Consider the following 17,654-nt stretch of genomic DNA (forward strand, 5'->3'; position numbering starts at 1 on the left):
GAATGCTGTGAGAAACAGTTTCAAAAGCCTTACTGAGGTCTGGGTAGACTACATCCACAGCCTTTCTCTTCTCCACTGAGCACATCGCCTTGTCTTAGAAGGAGATCAGATTTGCCAAGGAGGACCTGGCTTTGGTAAACTCGTTCTGACTGGGTCTGATCACCTGGTGGTTCTGTAAGTGTTACGTGATGCTACTCAAGATAATCATCTCCATGAGCTTCGCCAGCACCGAGGTCAGACTGACAGGCCTGTAGTTCCCCAGATCCTCCTTCTGCCCCTTCTGGGGCCGTCACATTTGCTAGTCGCCAGTCAACTGGGACCTTGCCTGATAGCCAGGACTGCTGATAAATGATGGAAAGTGGCCTGGTGAGCACTTCTGCCAGCTCCCTCAGTACCAACACGTGGATCCCACCTGGCCCCATAGACTTGTGTACGTCTAAGTGGAGTAGCAGGTCTCAAAACTTTTCCTCATGGATTATGAGGGCTTCATGCCACTCGCTGTCCCTATCTACCAGTTCAGGAGTCTGAGTAAGAGGGGAACAACTGTTCTTGCTGCTGGAGAATGAGAATGTTTTATGAATTAAAATATAAATTATTATTTAATTATCCTTAATAGATAGATTGGGTTCCAGTTGGTCTTTTGACCTTCAAATTTTTTCCCTGCACAGCCTCACAACATTCAGAATGTGGTTCCAAACAAAATGACAGAACACATGAGAAGGAAGCAGAGAAAAGATAGAATCCAGTGGAATTCAATCCCCTATAATTATGTGATGATATGATGCAGCTTTATTCCACTAAATACCCTATTGTCCAAATTGTCCTGCAATTGTTGATGCAGTTATCTTGTAATAGACAGCATCACCAGGGTGAGCCATCTGCCTGCAGATATTAACAGCTGAGAGAATGGAGCATCAGTGTGGAGGAACAATGAAAAAATGAAGGATTTTTCCTATAAAAACCTCTTGACACTTACAAGGAGAAGAGCCCAGTCCTGCAGCAGAGGAAGAGGAACCCCACACATCAGGGCAGACTGGGACCCTGCTGAGGGGGCAGTGCCCAGGAGGAGGAGGGCCTGGGCACCACGAGGGATGCCATATGAGCAGTGGTGCTGCTCACCAGGAACCAGGCCAGCTTCCTACAGAGCTGCTTTACGAGGAGCATGGCCACCAAAAAATCTGAGTTATCAGACTCAGCTCAGATCCAGTGTGACACCACACAGATAAGGGGCTAGAGCTAGGAGGAAAAGATTTGCAGGTCTGGAAGTCCCTAGGACAGTCTGGTGTGGAGAGCAGCAAGGCCTGTAGAAAGGCTGAGACTCCCAACAGGACCCAGGGCTTTGTGTCCATGGCTCTGGCTGTTGTCTCTGCCACTGAGGCCTAGGAGGAGACAGCTTATCGGTAAAGCACCAGGGCCTCATTGCCTCCTCGCCCCCAGCCATGAACCAGGCAGGGCTCGTACCATTCTCCTGCACTTGGCCATGCACATCCCCATCTCCTCCCGCCCCACGAAGAGCCCTGAGCAGTGTGTGAAGGGAAAGGATCTCCCTTCCCAGGGGCTGGGGGTCAAGGCCTGGCCCTTGTGCTTTCTGAAACGCATCCAGTTTTCCTACACATCAGTGTGACCTTCACACTGCCTTTGTCTCCTTGTCCTCCCTGCTTCCAATGCTCTGCTCTAACAAGCTCCAAGAGAGGCTGTGCCAGTGCTGGCCCTCAGGGGGACACTGCAGGAAACTTGCCTCTGACTTGGACTTGTTGAGAGATGGCTTCAATTGTCTCTCAGTGCCTGAGGTTCGTGGGCTCCTCACCAAAGCCCCCCGAGGGGGGACTCCAATGCCTTGGGCTGGGCGTGTGGTGCTGAGCTGGGCCGGGCTCGTGGGACAGAGAGAGCTCGTGGCAAGAGGGCCCTGGTGCAGAGAGACAGCTGTGCCCAGGAGCAGCTCCTGTGCACAGCGCAGCAGGGCTGGGGGCTCTGACCGCAGCTGGCACGGGGAGAGGAGAGAAGGAGAGAGGGCTTGGAGGCAGTGAGGAGCGCAGCAACAGAGGGCAGCGTGTGGCAGGACAGATCTGCAGGCCCTTCGCACCGTGAGTCTCTGGCAGCAGAACATGTAAATGGGATTTCCAAAGAGTTTTTCTGAAGCCAACACAGCTCATGGCGGATAGCATCTGACAGGATAGATATCTCTGTTTCTCCAATATGAAGTAGACGCTGCCATTCCTCCTGGCTTCTCCACCTGGCCGTGCTGCTGCTGCTCTTGTTCCCAGGCTGCCTGGGGATGGGGGTTTCACATGCCCATGGAGTGAGCCCTCGGGGTGCTTGGGGGAAGGGGAGTACGGGGACAGGGTGATGGGTCTGGAGATGGGCACGTGGAGCCCTGATTCAGCAGTGTCCTGGTTCTTTTCTGGTGAACATGTAGTTATCCTTCAGCTCATAGACATGCCAGCAGCAGAGACCAGCCTTTTTTGACAGACTGGCTGTCCCCTCGGGAAGGACAGTCTGCACTAAAGGGACAGTCCCTTGTATCTGAGGATCGACAAGGTTTCACTTGGAGTGCAGAAGGAATGAAAATCTAAAAAGAAACAGAAATTCTCACAGCCCTGCTATGCAGTTGGGTGAATTTGGAACAGCAATGTGGATAATCACTTAATATCAGGAGTGAATTTAATCAGCGATTACCACATGTTCCCCTTTCCTTATCGTTATAGGTGAGGACTGGTTACTACACTGACCACAGAAAAGTTCCCTTATTCCAGGGACATCCTCAGTCAGTGTCAGTTAAAACTCATGAAAGGGACCTAACCGAAGTCTGTTTGAGGGGACGAAGCGGAATTAGTTATTATCAGGTAATTCTGTACTATCTTACTGTGCTTTTGTTCTTTGGGCAGGACGCCATGCCCAGAGCCAGCAAATGGCCAACATCAGCTCTGTGAGCGAGTTCCTCCTGCTGGCATTCGCAGACACGCGCGAGCTGCAGCTCCTGCACTTCGGGCTCTTCCTGGGCATCTACCTGGCTGCCCTCCTGGGCAACGGCCTCATCCTCACCGCCGTAGCCTGCGACCACCGCCTCCACACCCCCATGTACTTCTTCCTCCTCAACCTCGCCCTCCTCGACCTGGGCTGCATCTCCACCACTCTCCCCAAAGCCATGGCCAATGCCCTCTGGGACACCAGGGCCATCTCCTATCAAGGGTGTGCCGCACAGGTCTTTTTCTTTCTCTTCTTCATATCAGCAGAATATTTTACTCTTACTGTCATGTCCTACGACCGCTACGCTGCCATCTGCAAGCCCCTGCACTACGGGAGCCTCGTGGGCAGCAGAGCTTGTGCCCAGATGGCAGCAGCTGCCTGGGGCAGTGGCTTTCTCACTGCTGTCCTGCACACAGCCACTACATTTTCCCTGCCCCTCTGCCAAGGCAATGCTGTGGACCAGTTCTTCTGTGAAATCCCCCGGATCCTCAAGCTCTCCTGCTCAGATGCCTACCTCAGGGAAGTTGGTGCACTTGTGTTTAATGTTTCTTTAGTCTTTGGTTGTTTTGTTTTCATTGTGGTGTCCTATGTGCAGATCTTCAGGGCTGTGCTGAGGATGCCCTCTGAGCAGGGCCGGCACAAAGCCTTTTCCACATGCCTCCCTCACCTGGCCGTGATCTCTCTATTTATCAGTACTGGCATGTTTGCCTGCCTGAAGCCCCCCTCCATCTCTTCTCCGTCCCTGGACCTGGTGGTGTCTTTTCTGTACTCAGTGGTGCCTCCAGCACTGAACCCCCTCATCTACAGCATGAGGAACCAGGAGCTCAAGCATGCGCTCTGGAAATTGATGACTAGATGTGTTTCGGAAGCAATAAATTTCCATTCTACCTCTGCAGATGACTAATAATGCCAATGACTGCAAGAACAACTAATATTATGTATATAATTATTTTTGTGTGTGTTTGTTTATTTATGAGTGTTTTATTACAGGACTTTCTTTGTTTTAATATGGCTAAAGTTGACCATTAAAATGATATCACAGTATCACAGTATCACAGATTTCTAGGTTGGAAGAGACCTCAAGATCATCGAGTCCAACCTCCGACCTAACACTAAGTACTCCACTAAACCATATCGCTAAGCTCTACATCTAAACGTCTTTTAAAGACCTCCAGGGATGGTGACTCCACCACCTCCCTGGGCAGCCCGTTCCAATGCTTAATAACCCTTTCGGTAAAGAAGTACTTCCTAACATCCAACCTAAAACTCCCCTGTCGCAACTTTCGCCCATTCCCCCTCGTCCTGTCACCAGGCACGTAGGAGAACAGACCAACCCCCACCTCTTTACAGCCTCCTTTAAGGTAACTGTAGAGAGCGATAAGGTCGCCCCTGAGCCTCCTCTTCTCCAGGCTGAACAAGCCCAGCTCCCTCAGCCGCTCCTCGTAAGACTTGTGCTCCAGACCCCTCACCAGCTTGGTCGCCCTTCTCTGGACTCGCTCGAGCACGTCCATGTCCTTCCTGTAGCGAGGGACCCAAAACTGAACACAGTACTCGAGGTGCGGCCTAATGATTCATCTCATTTCTTTTACTGTATGTACCTGTCAAGTATAGCTCAGAGATTCTGTATATGAGGAGCCAGGCCCTCTGTGAATTTAAATAAAAGAAAGGAGCCCGTTGTTCCACTTCCATTTCAGTATGTACGTGTTGAATATATATACTGAGACTCTGTACATGAGGAGAACCGTCTCCCTGTGAACATAAACAAAGTGAAGGAGCCTGCACTGCCTTCCTTGTGTGACGTCCTTCCTGTGAGAGCTGCTCTGGCTCTGCAGGGGCAGTGCCACGTGCAGGGCTGCAGAGGAAAAGAGTCCCATCCCAGCAGCACGGGCAGGGAGCACGAGCGCTTGGGGCATGCCGAGCTGCTCTCTTGCCACTGCCCCCCTCTCGTGCTGAGCCCTGCTGGTGGGCTCAGGCCCGGCTGCTCCTGTAGCTTGGTGCCAGTGCTGCTGTGGGGCTGTGCTGGGACTGCAGGCAGGGACAGGCAGTGGGCACGGCAGTGGCACAGCCGGCCTGCGCTGCAGCACTTCCCTCCTAAGGGGGGATCTCCTCCAAGGTGGACTGACCACAGCTCAAGGGCTCAGTCTGCTGTGAGCAGGCAGAGGAGAGCTCTGCAGCCCCAGGGCACGCAGCAGCCCCAGCAAAGGAGTCTGGCGAGTGATTTCACTGCAAGGTCCCTCCTGCCCTAGCACCTCCCAGAACTGGCACGGCACTGGCTCCTGTGTGTCAGAGAGGCTGGGAGCCCAGGAGCTGTGCCATGGGCTGGAAGGATCACAACTAGATCACTTCTACCTGGGCAGATTCTGGGCCAAAAAGGGGGTGTTTTGTAGGTGTGGTATTATGAGCTCAGTGGTGCCTCAGAAGCTCCAAGTCCAGGAGGAAGCTAATGGCTGTTAAGTGGCCTGTGAGGTGACTTTTTTCTGAAGCAGCTGACAGGTCATCCCTTGGCTCCTGGCTGGGATCTGTGCCTTTAGGCTCACATCTGCTGGTCTCCATGATGGGACACCAGATGCATCTGCTCTGCACACAGTTTGTGAGATCCTCTCTTCCTAAGTAGATGGTAGCCCCCATAGAGGAAGAAGTCTTGAACAGGTGTTGTCATGTCAGAGGTTTCAGCATTTGCCTAACTCATCCTTCAGGGCTGCTTTCAGTTTTCTACACAGAGGGGACCACTGACTCCTACATGCCTGGGGGAACATAAAGCCTGCAGGAGGGCCTGCAAAAATTTACCCTGTCCGTATGAACCAAAACTGCAGGTAGGAACCACACTTTTGTGCTGTTGCAGAGCTGCTGGGCACATTGTGCAGGGTGCTCCTACAGCCTTTGTGTCCTTCTCCGTGCTGGCTTGGGAGCTGCTTCTTTCTCAGGAGCAGAGTAGCCGACAGAGGTGAGACAGATACTCTGAGTTCATGAAAGCCATCAGAAAGCTGCCCCTAAGAAGATGACTGATATGGGGAAGTCAGGAGAAGCCTGGCCAGGAGAGATGTGAGATCTGGGGGAGGGAAGAGGAGCTTGGCCAGCAGAAGCTAATGATTGTGGAGAGGTAAGAATGCTCAGGTAATGTTGATCCCACCATAAAGCTGACTTAAAGCAGTCATGTGAGGCCTTTACCTTATTTTAACCTGTAACATTAATACCTAAATCTAAATGCCACTCCACACCCTGACAGGAATCTACTGCTCAAATTTTTGACCACAATATCCCCTGAAGCAAAGATAAGTCCATAAGACCTTTCCCTTACCTTCACACACTTGCTCACCCTGATTCCAGCCTTTAACACAAGCATTAAAAAGCTCTATTTAACCCCAGTGTTCTTGCAGACCGAAACAAAACACTAAACCAAAGAGCTTGCACATACCCTAACCGCAGACCTGACACCCCAAGCACAACACCAAACCCTCCCACTAAATATTTGATTAAGCTCTCACCCAGAAATGTTTGCCGTAGTCCCTAATGCCATACATGAACAACTGACATCCAAACCCTGTCCTCCTGTGCATTAACCTCCTCTCCTTCAGACCCTCTCCTAACCCGCAATGTTAGGTTCTTGTTCCCTTGAAGCAGGGCAGGAACCATGAGGTTGCCGTGCAGGACCATTGCATTCACCGATGAGTGTGAGGGGCCATGGATCTGATCAGCTTGTGGGCCACAAGGAGGAAATGGTTGGGAATGCTCTGAGGAGCTCAGCTGTGCCTCAGGATCTCCTGCCCCAGCAGGAGGAATGGGACTGGGGCAGTGACTGGGAGGTCACTTCTGTCTCTGCAGCTGATAGGGCAGCAGCAGGAACGTGTCACGCAAAGGGACTGTGAGGTCCCTTGTGTCTGGAGGTGGCAGGTCACCCTTGGCTTCTCCCTGGGATCGGCACTTTGGGGCTGACATCTGCCAGTGGCCCTGCTAGGCCAGCAGAAGGCCCCTGCTTGGCATGCTGCCTGTGGGATCCCCTCTGCCTCCATCCCCAGGAGGACCCAGACACAAAGAAGGCCCGCACAGGGCTTGTCCTGTCCCTTCTGCTTGAGGCCAGGACTGGACAGCAGGAGGCACAAGGCTTGGCTGTGTCTAGCCAAGAAGCTGCAAGGCCAGCAGCAGGCCCAGGCTTTGGGAGATGCTGCTGAGGTGACTTCTGTCTGCTTGGCTGACAGGCCACAAGGAGCCTGATGGGTTGGGATGCCTGCTTCAGGAGTGGTTTCCACCCTGATGGAGCTTTGTTTTGTTGTAGAGAAGAGCAGGAGAGAAAAAACTGCCAAAAAGTGCATCTTAGAAGGTTGGCAATGGCCATGAGGAAGAAGAAATGTCCAGGGGAACAACTGGTTTTGCTGCTAGAGCCTGAGGCAAAGAAGGCATTAAGTGCCTCAGCCTTCACCTCATCTCTTGTCACCAGGTTTCCTCCCACAGACAAGAAAAGATGATGAAGCTCCTGAATCCTCCATTATTAGAGTGTTTCTATAAAGAGTTTTTATTGTCTTTGACAGTAATAGATGGATTGACATCCACCTGGGCTTTAACCCATCTGTATACTTCCCTGCACAGCTCCATAACTTTTAGGACACAGCTCCAGACAAAATGAAACCATGCATGAGAAGGAAGCACAGAAGAGGTGGAACCTGGCAGCCTTCTGTGCCCTGCCCTTCTGTGACTCTGTGCTGCGATTCCATTCAGCTGGTTACTCCTGTATTATCCAAACTTCCCTGCAGCTCCTGATGCTGCTGTCTTGTCAGAGATAGCACAAACACAGAAAGGTGGAACTGTCTGCCTGCAGACATGAACACCTGACAGAATGGAGCATCAGAGTGGGGGAACCTTGAGAAACTGCAGGATTTTACCTACAGAAACCTCTTGACCTTTACAAGGAGAAGAGCCCAGTCCCACAGCAGAGGAAGAGGAACCCTGCACATCAGGGCAGACTGGGACCCTGCTGAGTGAGCAGTGCCCAGGAGGAGGAGAGCCTGGGCACCACGAGTGGTCTCATACGAGCTACTCAGCTAAGACCCCATATGACAGCACACAGACAAGGGTCTACAGCCAGCAGCGAAAGAGGTGCATGTCTGGGAGACGCTACAATACTCTGGTAATCAGAGGAGCAAGGAAATAGGCAAGGCTGAAAGTCCCAACAAACCGAGATCTTTGTGTCCATGGCTCTGGCTGTTGTCTCTGTCACTGAGGCCTAGGAAGAGACAGCGTATTGCTAAAGAACCAGGACCTCCTCATCCCCACTGATTAACCAGGCAGGGGTCGTACCATTCTCCTGCACTTGGCCATGCACATCCCCATCTCCTCCTGCCCCACGAAGAGCCCTGAGCAAGGTGTGAAGGGAAAGGATCTCCCTTCCCAGGGGCTGGGGGTCAAGGCCTGGCCCTTGTGCTTGGTGACACACATCCAGTTTTCCTACACATCAGGGTCACCTTCACAGTGCCTTTGTCTCCTTGTCCTCACTGCCTCCAATGCTCTGCTCTAACGAGCTCCAAGGGAGGCTGTGTCAGTGCTGGCCCTCAGGGGGCCTCTGACTTGCCTCTGACTTGGACTTCTGGAGAGATGTCTTCAATTGTCTCTCAGTGCCTGAGGTTCGTGGGCTCCTCACCAAAGCCCCCCGAGGGGGGATTCCAAGGCCTTGGGCTGGGCGTCTGGTGCTGAGCTGGGCCGGGCTCGTGGGACAGAGAGAGCTCGTGGCAAGAGGGCCCTGGTGCAGAGAGATAGCTCTGCCCAGGAGCAGCTCCTGTGCACAGCGCAGCAGGGCTGGGGGCTCTGACCGCAGGTGGCACGGGGAGAGGAGAGAAGGAGAGAGGGCTTGGAGGCAGTTGGCAGTGGGAGGATGCTGAGAGCTGCCTGCAGGAGAAATCTGCACAGCCCTTGACAAGGTACGTCTCTGGCTGCAGGGCCACGCAGCTGCACGTCCTGGAAGGGTCTCCTGCTGGGTCTTGTTCCTGGGAGGGCAGTGGGCAATGCAGTAGGCTTTGGGGGTCCTGCTGGATGGCACTGCGAGGTGAGGAAGTCTGGCAGAAGCCCCTCGGAGTGGCCTAAGCCAGGTGCCCCCGGTCAGACCCGAACACCCTGCCCTACCTGGCCAGGCCGGGCTCTCTGCCAGCTGCCCCGGAGCTCCTGCAGCCATGGAAAGAAGAGAAGCTCCCAGGCTCCCTCTGGCTTGCTGTGGCCCTTCTTCCTCAGCAGCATTCTCCTGTTCCTTCTCAGGGAAACACCTGAATGGGATGACAGTGCAGCTCAGAGATGGGCGACACAAGGGAGCTGAGAACAGGACTGGTGGACAGAAGTGCTCTTCTCAGTCTTCACTAATGGACACTCCCATTAAATATCAGCAGGAGTGTCCAGGAAATGTGAGGGCATTCAACCCTCCAATACCTATCCTAAGCGTTACAGGGGCTACTGGGATAAAATAAAGCAAACAAAATCCCTACAGCTCAGCTCGGCGTTCAGATGAGTTGTTTGCAACAACCGACAAGTCGAATGGAGTTGATTTTCCCCCATGTTCCTGCTTCCCTCCTGCTGCACAGCAGGAAGGACTCCTCTGGAGCCCACAGCAGCCCCTGCTCCCAGTGCCACTCTCAGCCAGCACCAGCCGCAGCTCAAGCAGGAGAGCTGCAGAAAGTTTCTTCTGCAAAGAGAGAGGCTTGTAATGAGAGTGCTCTAACACTTGCATCATGTTTTCCTCAGAGAAGTCTGAAGCATTGCACTGAGAGATCCGTATGGAAACAATGAGATTCATACCGGTTCTTCTGCCAAGAGAGAGGATCGTCTGGGTGGAATAGGTTTTCCTCATTGAAGCCTTTTCTAACTTTTTTCTGCCTTATCCTCTCCAACAGAAAGCTGTGTCCAAAGACAGCAAATGGCCAACAGCAGTTCGGTGAGTGAGTTCCTCCTGCTGGCATTCGCAGACACGCGGGAGCTGCAGCTCCTGCGCTTCGGGCTCTTCCTGGGCATCCACCTGGCTGCCCTCCTGGGCAACGGCCTCATCCTCACCGCCGTAGCCTGCGACCGCTGCCTCCACACCCCCATGTACTTCTTCCTCCTCAACCTCGCCCTCCTCGACCTGGGCTGCATCTCCACCACTCTGCCCAAAGCCATGGCCAATGCCCTCTCTTCTTTGTATCAGCAGAATTTTATGTTCTCACCATCATGTCCTATGACCGCTACGCTGCCATCTGCAAGCCCCTGCACTACGGGAGCCTCGTGGGCAGCAGAGCTTGTGCCCAGATGGCAGCAGCTGCCTGGGGCAGTGGCTTTCTCAATGCTGTCCTGCACACGACCACTACCTTTTCCCTGCCCCTCTGCCAAGGCAATGCTGTGGACCAGTTCTTCTGTGAAATCCCCCAGACCCTCAAGCTCTCCTGCTCACGTTCAGACTACCTAAAGGAAGTTAATCTTCTGGTGGTTAGTGCATGTTTAGCATTCGGTTGCTTTGTTTTCATTGAGGTGTCCTATGTGCAGATCCTCAGAGCAGTGCTGAGGATTCCATCTGAGCAGGGCCGGCACAAAGCCTTTTCCACGTGCCTCCCTCACCTGGCCGTGGTCTCCCTCTTTATCAGCACTATCATGTTTGCCTACCTAAAGCCCCCCTCCATCTCCTCCCCATCCTTGGACCTGATGGTGTCATTTCTGTATTCGGTGGTGCCTCCAGCAGTGAACCCCCTCATCTACAGCATGAGGAACCAGGAGCTGAAAGCCACACTGAAGAAACTGATTCTGGTTGTAGTATTTACGTAGTAAGGAACTGTCTATCTCCGTTTTCTAGTTTAACTGAAGTTAATCTCAGGCAAGTTGTGACCTTTAGGTATAGAATTTGTCCTGGTTTCTAGTAGGACAGAGTTAATTTTCCTCCTAGTAGCTGGTAGGGTGCTCTGTTTTGGATTAGGATGAGAAGAGCACTGATAACATGCTGATGTTTTAATTGTTGCAGAGCAGTGCTTACACCAGGCCAAGGACTTTTCATCTTCTCGCTCTGTCCTGCCAGCGAGCAGGCTGGGGGTGCAGCAGGAGCTGGGAGGGGACAGACCCAGGACAGCTGACCCCAACTGGCCACAGGGGTATTCCATACCATCTGGCGTCATGCTGAACAATTAATATGGGGGTACTGGCCGGGGTGGGGGGGCCGGCTGCTCGGGGATAGGCTGGGCATCGGTCAGCAGGTGGTGAGCAATTGCATTGTGCATCACTTGTTTGTACACATTATTATTATTACTATAATTATTATTATTATTATTATCCCTTATTTCCTGTCCTAATAAACCCTTTCTATTTATCTCAACCCACAAGTTTTCATTTCTTTCTAATTCTCTCCCCCCATCCTAGAGACGGAGGGGGAAGGGTGAGCGAACCTCTACAATGATTTTGTAGAGGTAAGAGGCTTCAGGTAATGTTAATGCTGCTTTAACACTGAATCAAAATATCGAAGTAAGGTTGTTACCCAATTCTAAAGAGTAACCTAAATCCCTAAACCTAAATGCTACTCCAACACCCTGACAGGAATCCACTAGTCTAATGCTTGAACTCAAAGTATTCTATGAAGCAAAACTCAGCCCATAGCCCATTCCCTTGCTTTTAATCTTGTGCTCGCCCTAATCCCTGCCTTCAACACTAGCATTAAAATCCTCTATTAAACCTAGACTTCTAGGCAGATGTAGAACAAAAAGCTAATCCACAAAGCTTGCCCATAACCTAACCAAAGACCTGACACCGTAAGCAGACCAACAAATTTCCTAAATATCTAACCCAGAAAAGTGAGCCCTACTCTCAAAGAGACAAGAGAGGTCAGCTCTGCCTCAGGATGTCCTGCCCCAGCAGGAGGAATGGGACTGGGGCAGTGACGGGGAGGTCACTTCTGTCTCTGCAGCTGATAGGGCAGCAGCAGGAACGTGTCACGCAAAGGGACTGTGAGGTCCCTTGTGTCTGGAGGTGGCAGGTCACCCTTGGCTTCTCCCTGGGATCGGCACTTTGGGGCTGACATCTGCCAGTGGCCCTGCTAGGCCAGCAGAAGGCCCCTGCTTGGCATGCTGCCTGTGGGATCCCCTCTGCCTCCATCCCCAGGAGGACCCAGACAGAAAGAAGGCCCGCACAGGGCTTGTCCTGTCCCTTCTGCTTGAGTCCAGGACTGGACAGCAGGAGGCACAAGGCTTGGCTGTGTCTAGCCAAGAAGCTGCAAGGCCAGCAGCAGGACCAGGGCTTGGAAGATGCTGGTGAGGTGACTTCTGTCTGCTTGGCCGCAAGGAGCCTGATGGGTTGGGATGCCTCCTTCAGGAGTGGTTTCCACCCTGATGGAGCTTTCCTTGGTAGGAGAAAAGAGCAGGAGACAAAAACTTCCACAAAGTGCACCTTGGAATGTTGGCATGGGACATGAGGAGGAAGAAATGTCCCTCAGAGGGCAGTGCTGTAGTGACAGAGGTCACCCAAAGAGTGTCTTTGATCACACCATGACTTTAAGTTTTAAGGAACAGCTGATTAAGTTTGACGAGACATGGGTGAGATGATGGAAATGCCGGGATGAGAGCAAGGTTGTGGACAGAGATGGTTGTCTGCAGACCTCAAGGAAATAGGGCAAAGAGTGGGACAGCATAGGAAAGCCTGCAGAGGAGAAGGCAGAGGGTGCTGGCAAGAATGGAAGGCCCCAACAGCCCTGACGTTTCTATCCCTTTGGCTAGAGCTTCTGAGGAGACGAGATAGAGTCATTGCAATGGGGCCTCTTTGCTTCCTTGATACCCTGTGCAGGGGTTGGAAGGTGTCCTAATGAAGTTCTTCTCATGGCATCACACTGCCCACCACATCATAGAGACCCCAAGAAGAGCCCTGAGCCAGACGGGGGGGTGCAGGATCTCCCCTCCCAGTGGCTGGGCTCAGGCCTTGGCCCTTCTGCTTCACCAAAACCAACCAAGACTTTTCTCAGCACAGCGCTTTGCCTGTCTGCAATCATGGCCTCCAATGATCTGCCCTAACAAGTCCCTGGGGAGGCTTTGTTAGGAACAGCCCTCAGTGGGGCCCATTAATACTCCAAATCACTTCAACTTTTCCTTCTGACTTTACTTTCTCAAGCAGTTGCATCATTCTCCTCTCAGTACCTGAGTTTCATTGACTCAGCACCAAAATACACCGTGGAACTCATTAAAACAGAGAAAGTCCTAAGCAGCCATATCTCTCCCACAGTTTTCTTCACGTCTTTAAGACTTGTAGAGCTAATTGGAGAACTTTCATGGTGTAGTTAAGGAGGAAGATTTCAAAGAGCAACTAGTAGAAATCTTTCCTCATTTTAAAGGCTGAATTTTGTTGCATTTCAGTTTAGAGCATCATTCTCCTATAGACACTGTTCTAGGGTTTCTCCTTTGGAGCCCTGCTTAGGGTAGGAAAAGCAGGGTTTTTCCTATTTAAAAACAAAGAATAGGAAACCATGCTGCAGTTTTCAAACCAAAAAAAAAAATAAAGTTCAAGTTCCTCATTTTGTTGCCTCCAGTGAAGTTTACCTTCCCAAAAGGATGACTGTACATGATGTATTTTACACTGATTAATAGGAAATTTTTAATAGTAGTGTTAATATTAATCCATATCATACTAATTCAATGATAAATGATGAGTTTCTTGCTAAGGAAACCATTAAACAGACTGCTGAGAGATGGGCGAGCTGGAACTCACTGAAACTCAAAGCAGCAACTGGGTTGGTGAGAGCGGTCTGAATGATCCAAGAGTAAGGGGAGGGCAAAGCAGGAGAACCATGGGAAGTGCATAGGTGTAGACAGGCAGCTGGAAAGGGGACATTCAGCAGGGTCTGTGTAATCAAGTCAGGTTTTGTACCTGTAAAATGAGGGAGCACATCATGATAGACAAAGCAATGACAATGCAAGTACAGGTGAACAACAGTATTTCTTCTCGAGTGCTGAATATAGATCATGGAAATTAGCATTTCTTCATGATAGAAATTCCACTTCACGTGAGACTTTTTATGGAAGGGATTGAATCATTTGAGCTGATGAGTAGTTGTTTTATTAGTTAAGTACTAAAAAAATTACTGGGCATTGAGGCAGAGCTTGCTGTCTGACCATAAGCATAACCAGGGAAAACCTCCTGATGCCCCATTGTGTTTTTGGCACTTTCCTGGACCAGCAGATGTCAGAAAAGACCTGCAGGAGACTGGAGCCCTTTGGGAAAATCAGGTGGAGCCAGGTGGAGTTCCCAGGGCACCTCCACTGCCAGCAGTGGTCTTTGTCCCTGTAACTGCAGCTCAGCCCAGCACAGGAAACCCCTTCAAAGACAACACCCTAGTTCAGTGGGTTTCTGGGATTGGCCTAGATTTGAAATGGCCATTGGAAACCCATGATACTCCTCCTTATTCCTACGAGATACATGAAAACCCATTAAGCTTCCTGGGTCATGTTTAGCAAACTGGCTGAAAAACTCAAGTATAGCGTGCTTCAAATGGCTGAGGCAGAACCCATCAGCTTGCCCCACTCTGGGGAATCATCCCCTTCCAACTAGGGATATGAAAGTGAAAAATGTGAAATGACCCGTCAGGTCAATGCGCAGAGTAAGGGAAAGTCACACATACCGTGCCGGAGTAGCAGAAGGCAAAAAGCACTGCATTGTGCCTCAGAGCAATCAAGGAGACCTAATCCAGTTCATCCATGAGATGAAGCAGAGTGAAGGACGTTGAGTTGTGTCCTAACATGAAGAAGGATGTACATCACTGGTGAAGGAGCTGTCTTTTTGTGCCATCACCAATGCAAGTTATACAAGAACTACATCAAATAAAGGTAAGCTGTCCCACCCTGGCCCTGTCACACCACGGGGCAGCGGAGGGACCTTTTTCACTTTCAGCCTCTTCTTCAGAGAGGCTTTGCCCTCTCCCTGCACACCACGGGGCAGAGCCTGGCCCTGGACGCTCCGTGAGCGCCGTGCAGGTCGTGGCAGGCTGCGGTGAGGGGACGAATGCCCTGGGCCCCCTTCCTGCTCTGCCCAGGCCAGCAAGGGCCCCGAGCAGCCTCGTGTCCCCTGCCCCTGCAGCTCGGGGCTCCCTTCCCCAGCCCTGGCTCTGCAGCACCAAGCCCTGCTGGGAGCCCTCCCCTGCATGCTGCCACCGCTCCCTGACGCTGCTGGTGCCCTCTGCCGGGCACTGCCCAGCCCAGCCCAGCCCCTGCCCACCTCTCCCCACCTCCCGGACCTCTCCCCAGCCCAGCAGCCCAGGCTGGGCTGGCCCCAGGGCAGTGCCCACCGCAGCCTGCTGCAGGGCTCTGGGCACGGCCAGCACAGCCCCAGCCCCTCGCAAGGCACCGCAGCTGCTGGCACAAAGGCGGCTCTGGGCCTCCCCAGCAGCCCCCGCGCTGGGGCCAGCCACGGCTCAGGAGATGGAGGGCCGTGAAGCTGCAGGAGCCCTGCTCTCCTGCCTGGGACATCCCCAGCACAGAGTGCCTGTGCCCCGCAGGGCCAGCCCCGCTCCCCAGGCCAGCACAAGAGGCCTGGCCCACGCACAGAGCAGCTCCAGATTCCTCTCCAGGATGCCATTTGCCATCAGACCCAGCACCACTGGGACAGTCCCAAGCAGATAATTCAAGGGCAAGTTATTGTTTGCTGGGCTATAGTCAAGCAAAAAGGAGCTCCTGGTCCAGCTCTTGGTCCTTCACTGGTCACTCTGGGGTTCTGATCCATTGTGAGGCCCAGAAAAGCAAGAGGTCTGTTCAGGAAGCAGCTCCTTGGGTGTATTCCTGAAACCAGGTTTGCAAGAGGCGTGCAGAGACATTGAAGAGATGCCAGTGTAGAGATAACAGGACTGTCACCAACATACATGAGCTCTCAGGGCTTATCCAAATACAAGAAGCACAATGTGGAAGCCAGAAGAGAGCAGCAGTGGAAAGGCCACGTCCTGCTGCTGGCCATGGCCATGGCTCCAGGGAAGCAGCAGCCCCGACCCGAAGGCAGCAGAGAGGCAGAGCCCAGCGGGCAGTGAGGGGCAGCCGCGAGGGCCAGCGGGGCTGCTCCTCCCTGTGGCAGCTGGGCTCTGGGCCCTGAGCCCCTCCTGTGTGCTGGGGCTGCTCCCCCAGCTGCACAGGAGATGGGAAGAGACGGCAGCTGATAACAATGAATTTCTCCTGGCTTCTTTACTGTATTTATCTACATGTGAAGCCCAGTTTTATAAGTACATGAGACAATTCGGTTAAAGTAAGTTAGAAAATATAACGGGCAGAATGTTAAGAATAACTTTATTTAAACGAAAACCACAACTTGGAGAAAATATTCATAAAGGCAAATAATAAAAAATATTTTCCTGTTTCTGAAATAAACCTGGAACTCAAGTGAACATTAATGGTTCACAAAAGCATGTGTCCAAACAGTTTCCTCACTGCCTCCTTGAGGTCCTGGTTCCTCATTCTGTAGATGAGGGGGTTCACTGCTGGAGGCACCACTGAGTACAGAAATGAAAACACCAGGTCCAGGGATAGGGAAGAGATGGAGGGGGGCTTCAGGTAGGCAACGATGACAGTGCAGAGAAAGAGGGAGACCAGAGCCAGGTGAGGGAGGCACGTGGAAAAGGCTTTGTGTTGGCCCTGCTCAGAGGGCATCCTCAGCATGGCCCTGAAGATCTGGACATAGGACAGCACAATGAAAACAAAACAGCCAAATGCTAAACATGCACTAACAACCGGAAGATTAACTTCCTTTAGGTAGTCTGAACGTGAGCAGGAGAGCTTGAGGGTCTGGGGGATTTCACAGAAGAACTGGTCCACAGCATTGCCTTGGCAGAGGGGCAGGGAAAATGTAGTGCCCGTGTGCAGGACAGCATTGAGAAAGCCACTGCCCCAGGCAGCTGCTGCCATCTGGGCACAAGCTCTGCTGCCCACGAGGCTCCCGTAGTGCAGGGGCTTGCAGATGGCAGCGTAGCGGTCATAGGACATGATGGTGAGAACATAAAATTCTGCTGATACAAAGAAGAGAGGGCATTGGCCATGGCTTTGGGCAGAGTGGTGGAGATGCAGCCCAGGTCGAGGAGGGCGAGGTTGAGGAGGAAGAAGTACATGGGGGTGTGGAGGCGGTGGTCGCAGGCTACGGCGGTGAGGATGAGGCCGTTGCCCAGGAGGGCAGCCAGGTGGATGCCCAGGAAGAGCCCGAAGCGCAGGAGCTGCAGCTCACGCGTGTCTGCGAATGCCAGCAGGAGGAACTCGCTCACCGAACTGCTGTTGGCCATTTGCTGTCTTTGGACACAGCTTTCTGTTGGAGAGGATAAGGCAGAAAAAAGTTAGAAAAGGCTTCAATGAGGAAAACCTATTCCACCCAGACGATCCTCTCTCTTGGCAGAAGAACCGGTATGAATCTCATTGTTTCCATACGGATCTCTCAGTGCAATGCTTCAGACTTCTCTGAGGAAAACATGATGCAAGTGTTAGAGCACTCTCATTACAAGCCTCTCTCTTTGCAGAAGAAACTTTCTGCAGCTCTCCTGCTTGAGCTGCGGCTGGTGCTGGCTGAGAGTGGCACTGGGAGCAGGGGCTGCTGTGGGCTCCAGAGGAGTCCTTCCTGCTGTGCAGCAGGAGGGAAGCAGGAACATGGGGGAAAATCAACTCCATTCGACTTGTCGGTTGTTGCAAACAACTCATCTGAACGCCGAGCTGAGCTGTAGGGATTTTGTTTGCTTTATTTTATCCCAGTAG

The 17,654-nt window shown here is 52.3% G+C and overlaps 1 protein-coding gene across 1 annotated transcript; it reads left to right on the forward strand.

Annotated features, from left to right (window-relative positions):
* The first annotated feature begins 2,908 nt into the window (after nucleotides 1-2,908).
* Nucleotides 2,909-3,871, forward strand: LOC136787667 (olfactory receptor 14A16-like). Its single transcript, XM_066984980.1, has one exon. The coding sequence runs from the start codon at nucleotides 2,909-2,911 to the stop codon at nucleotides 3,869-3,871; it is 963 nt and encodes a 320-aa protein (XP_066841081.1).
* Nucleotides 3,872-17,654: the final 13,783 nt, after the last annotated feature.

The sequence above is a fragment of the Anser cygnoides genome, chromosome 30 (assembly GCF_040182565.1).
Source record: "Anser cygnoides isolate HZ-2024a breed goose chromosome 30, Taihu_goose_T2T_genome, whole genome shotgun sequence".
Lineage (NCBI taxonomy): Eukaryota > Metazoa > Chordata > Aves > Anseriformes > Anatidae > Anser > Anser cygnoides.

Excerpts from the sequence above, each read along its gene's own strand:
- LOC136787667 (XM_066984980.1), top strand. The coding sequence starts at position 2,909 with ATGGCCAACATCAGCTCTGTGAGCGAGTTCCTCCTGCTGGCATTCGCA.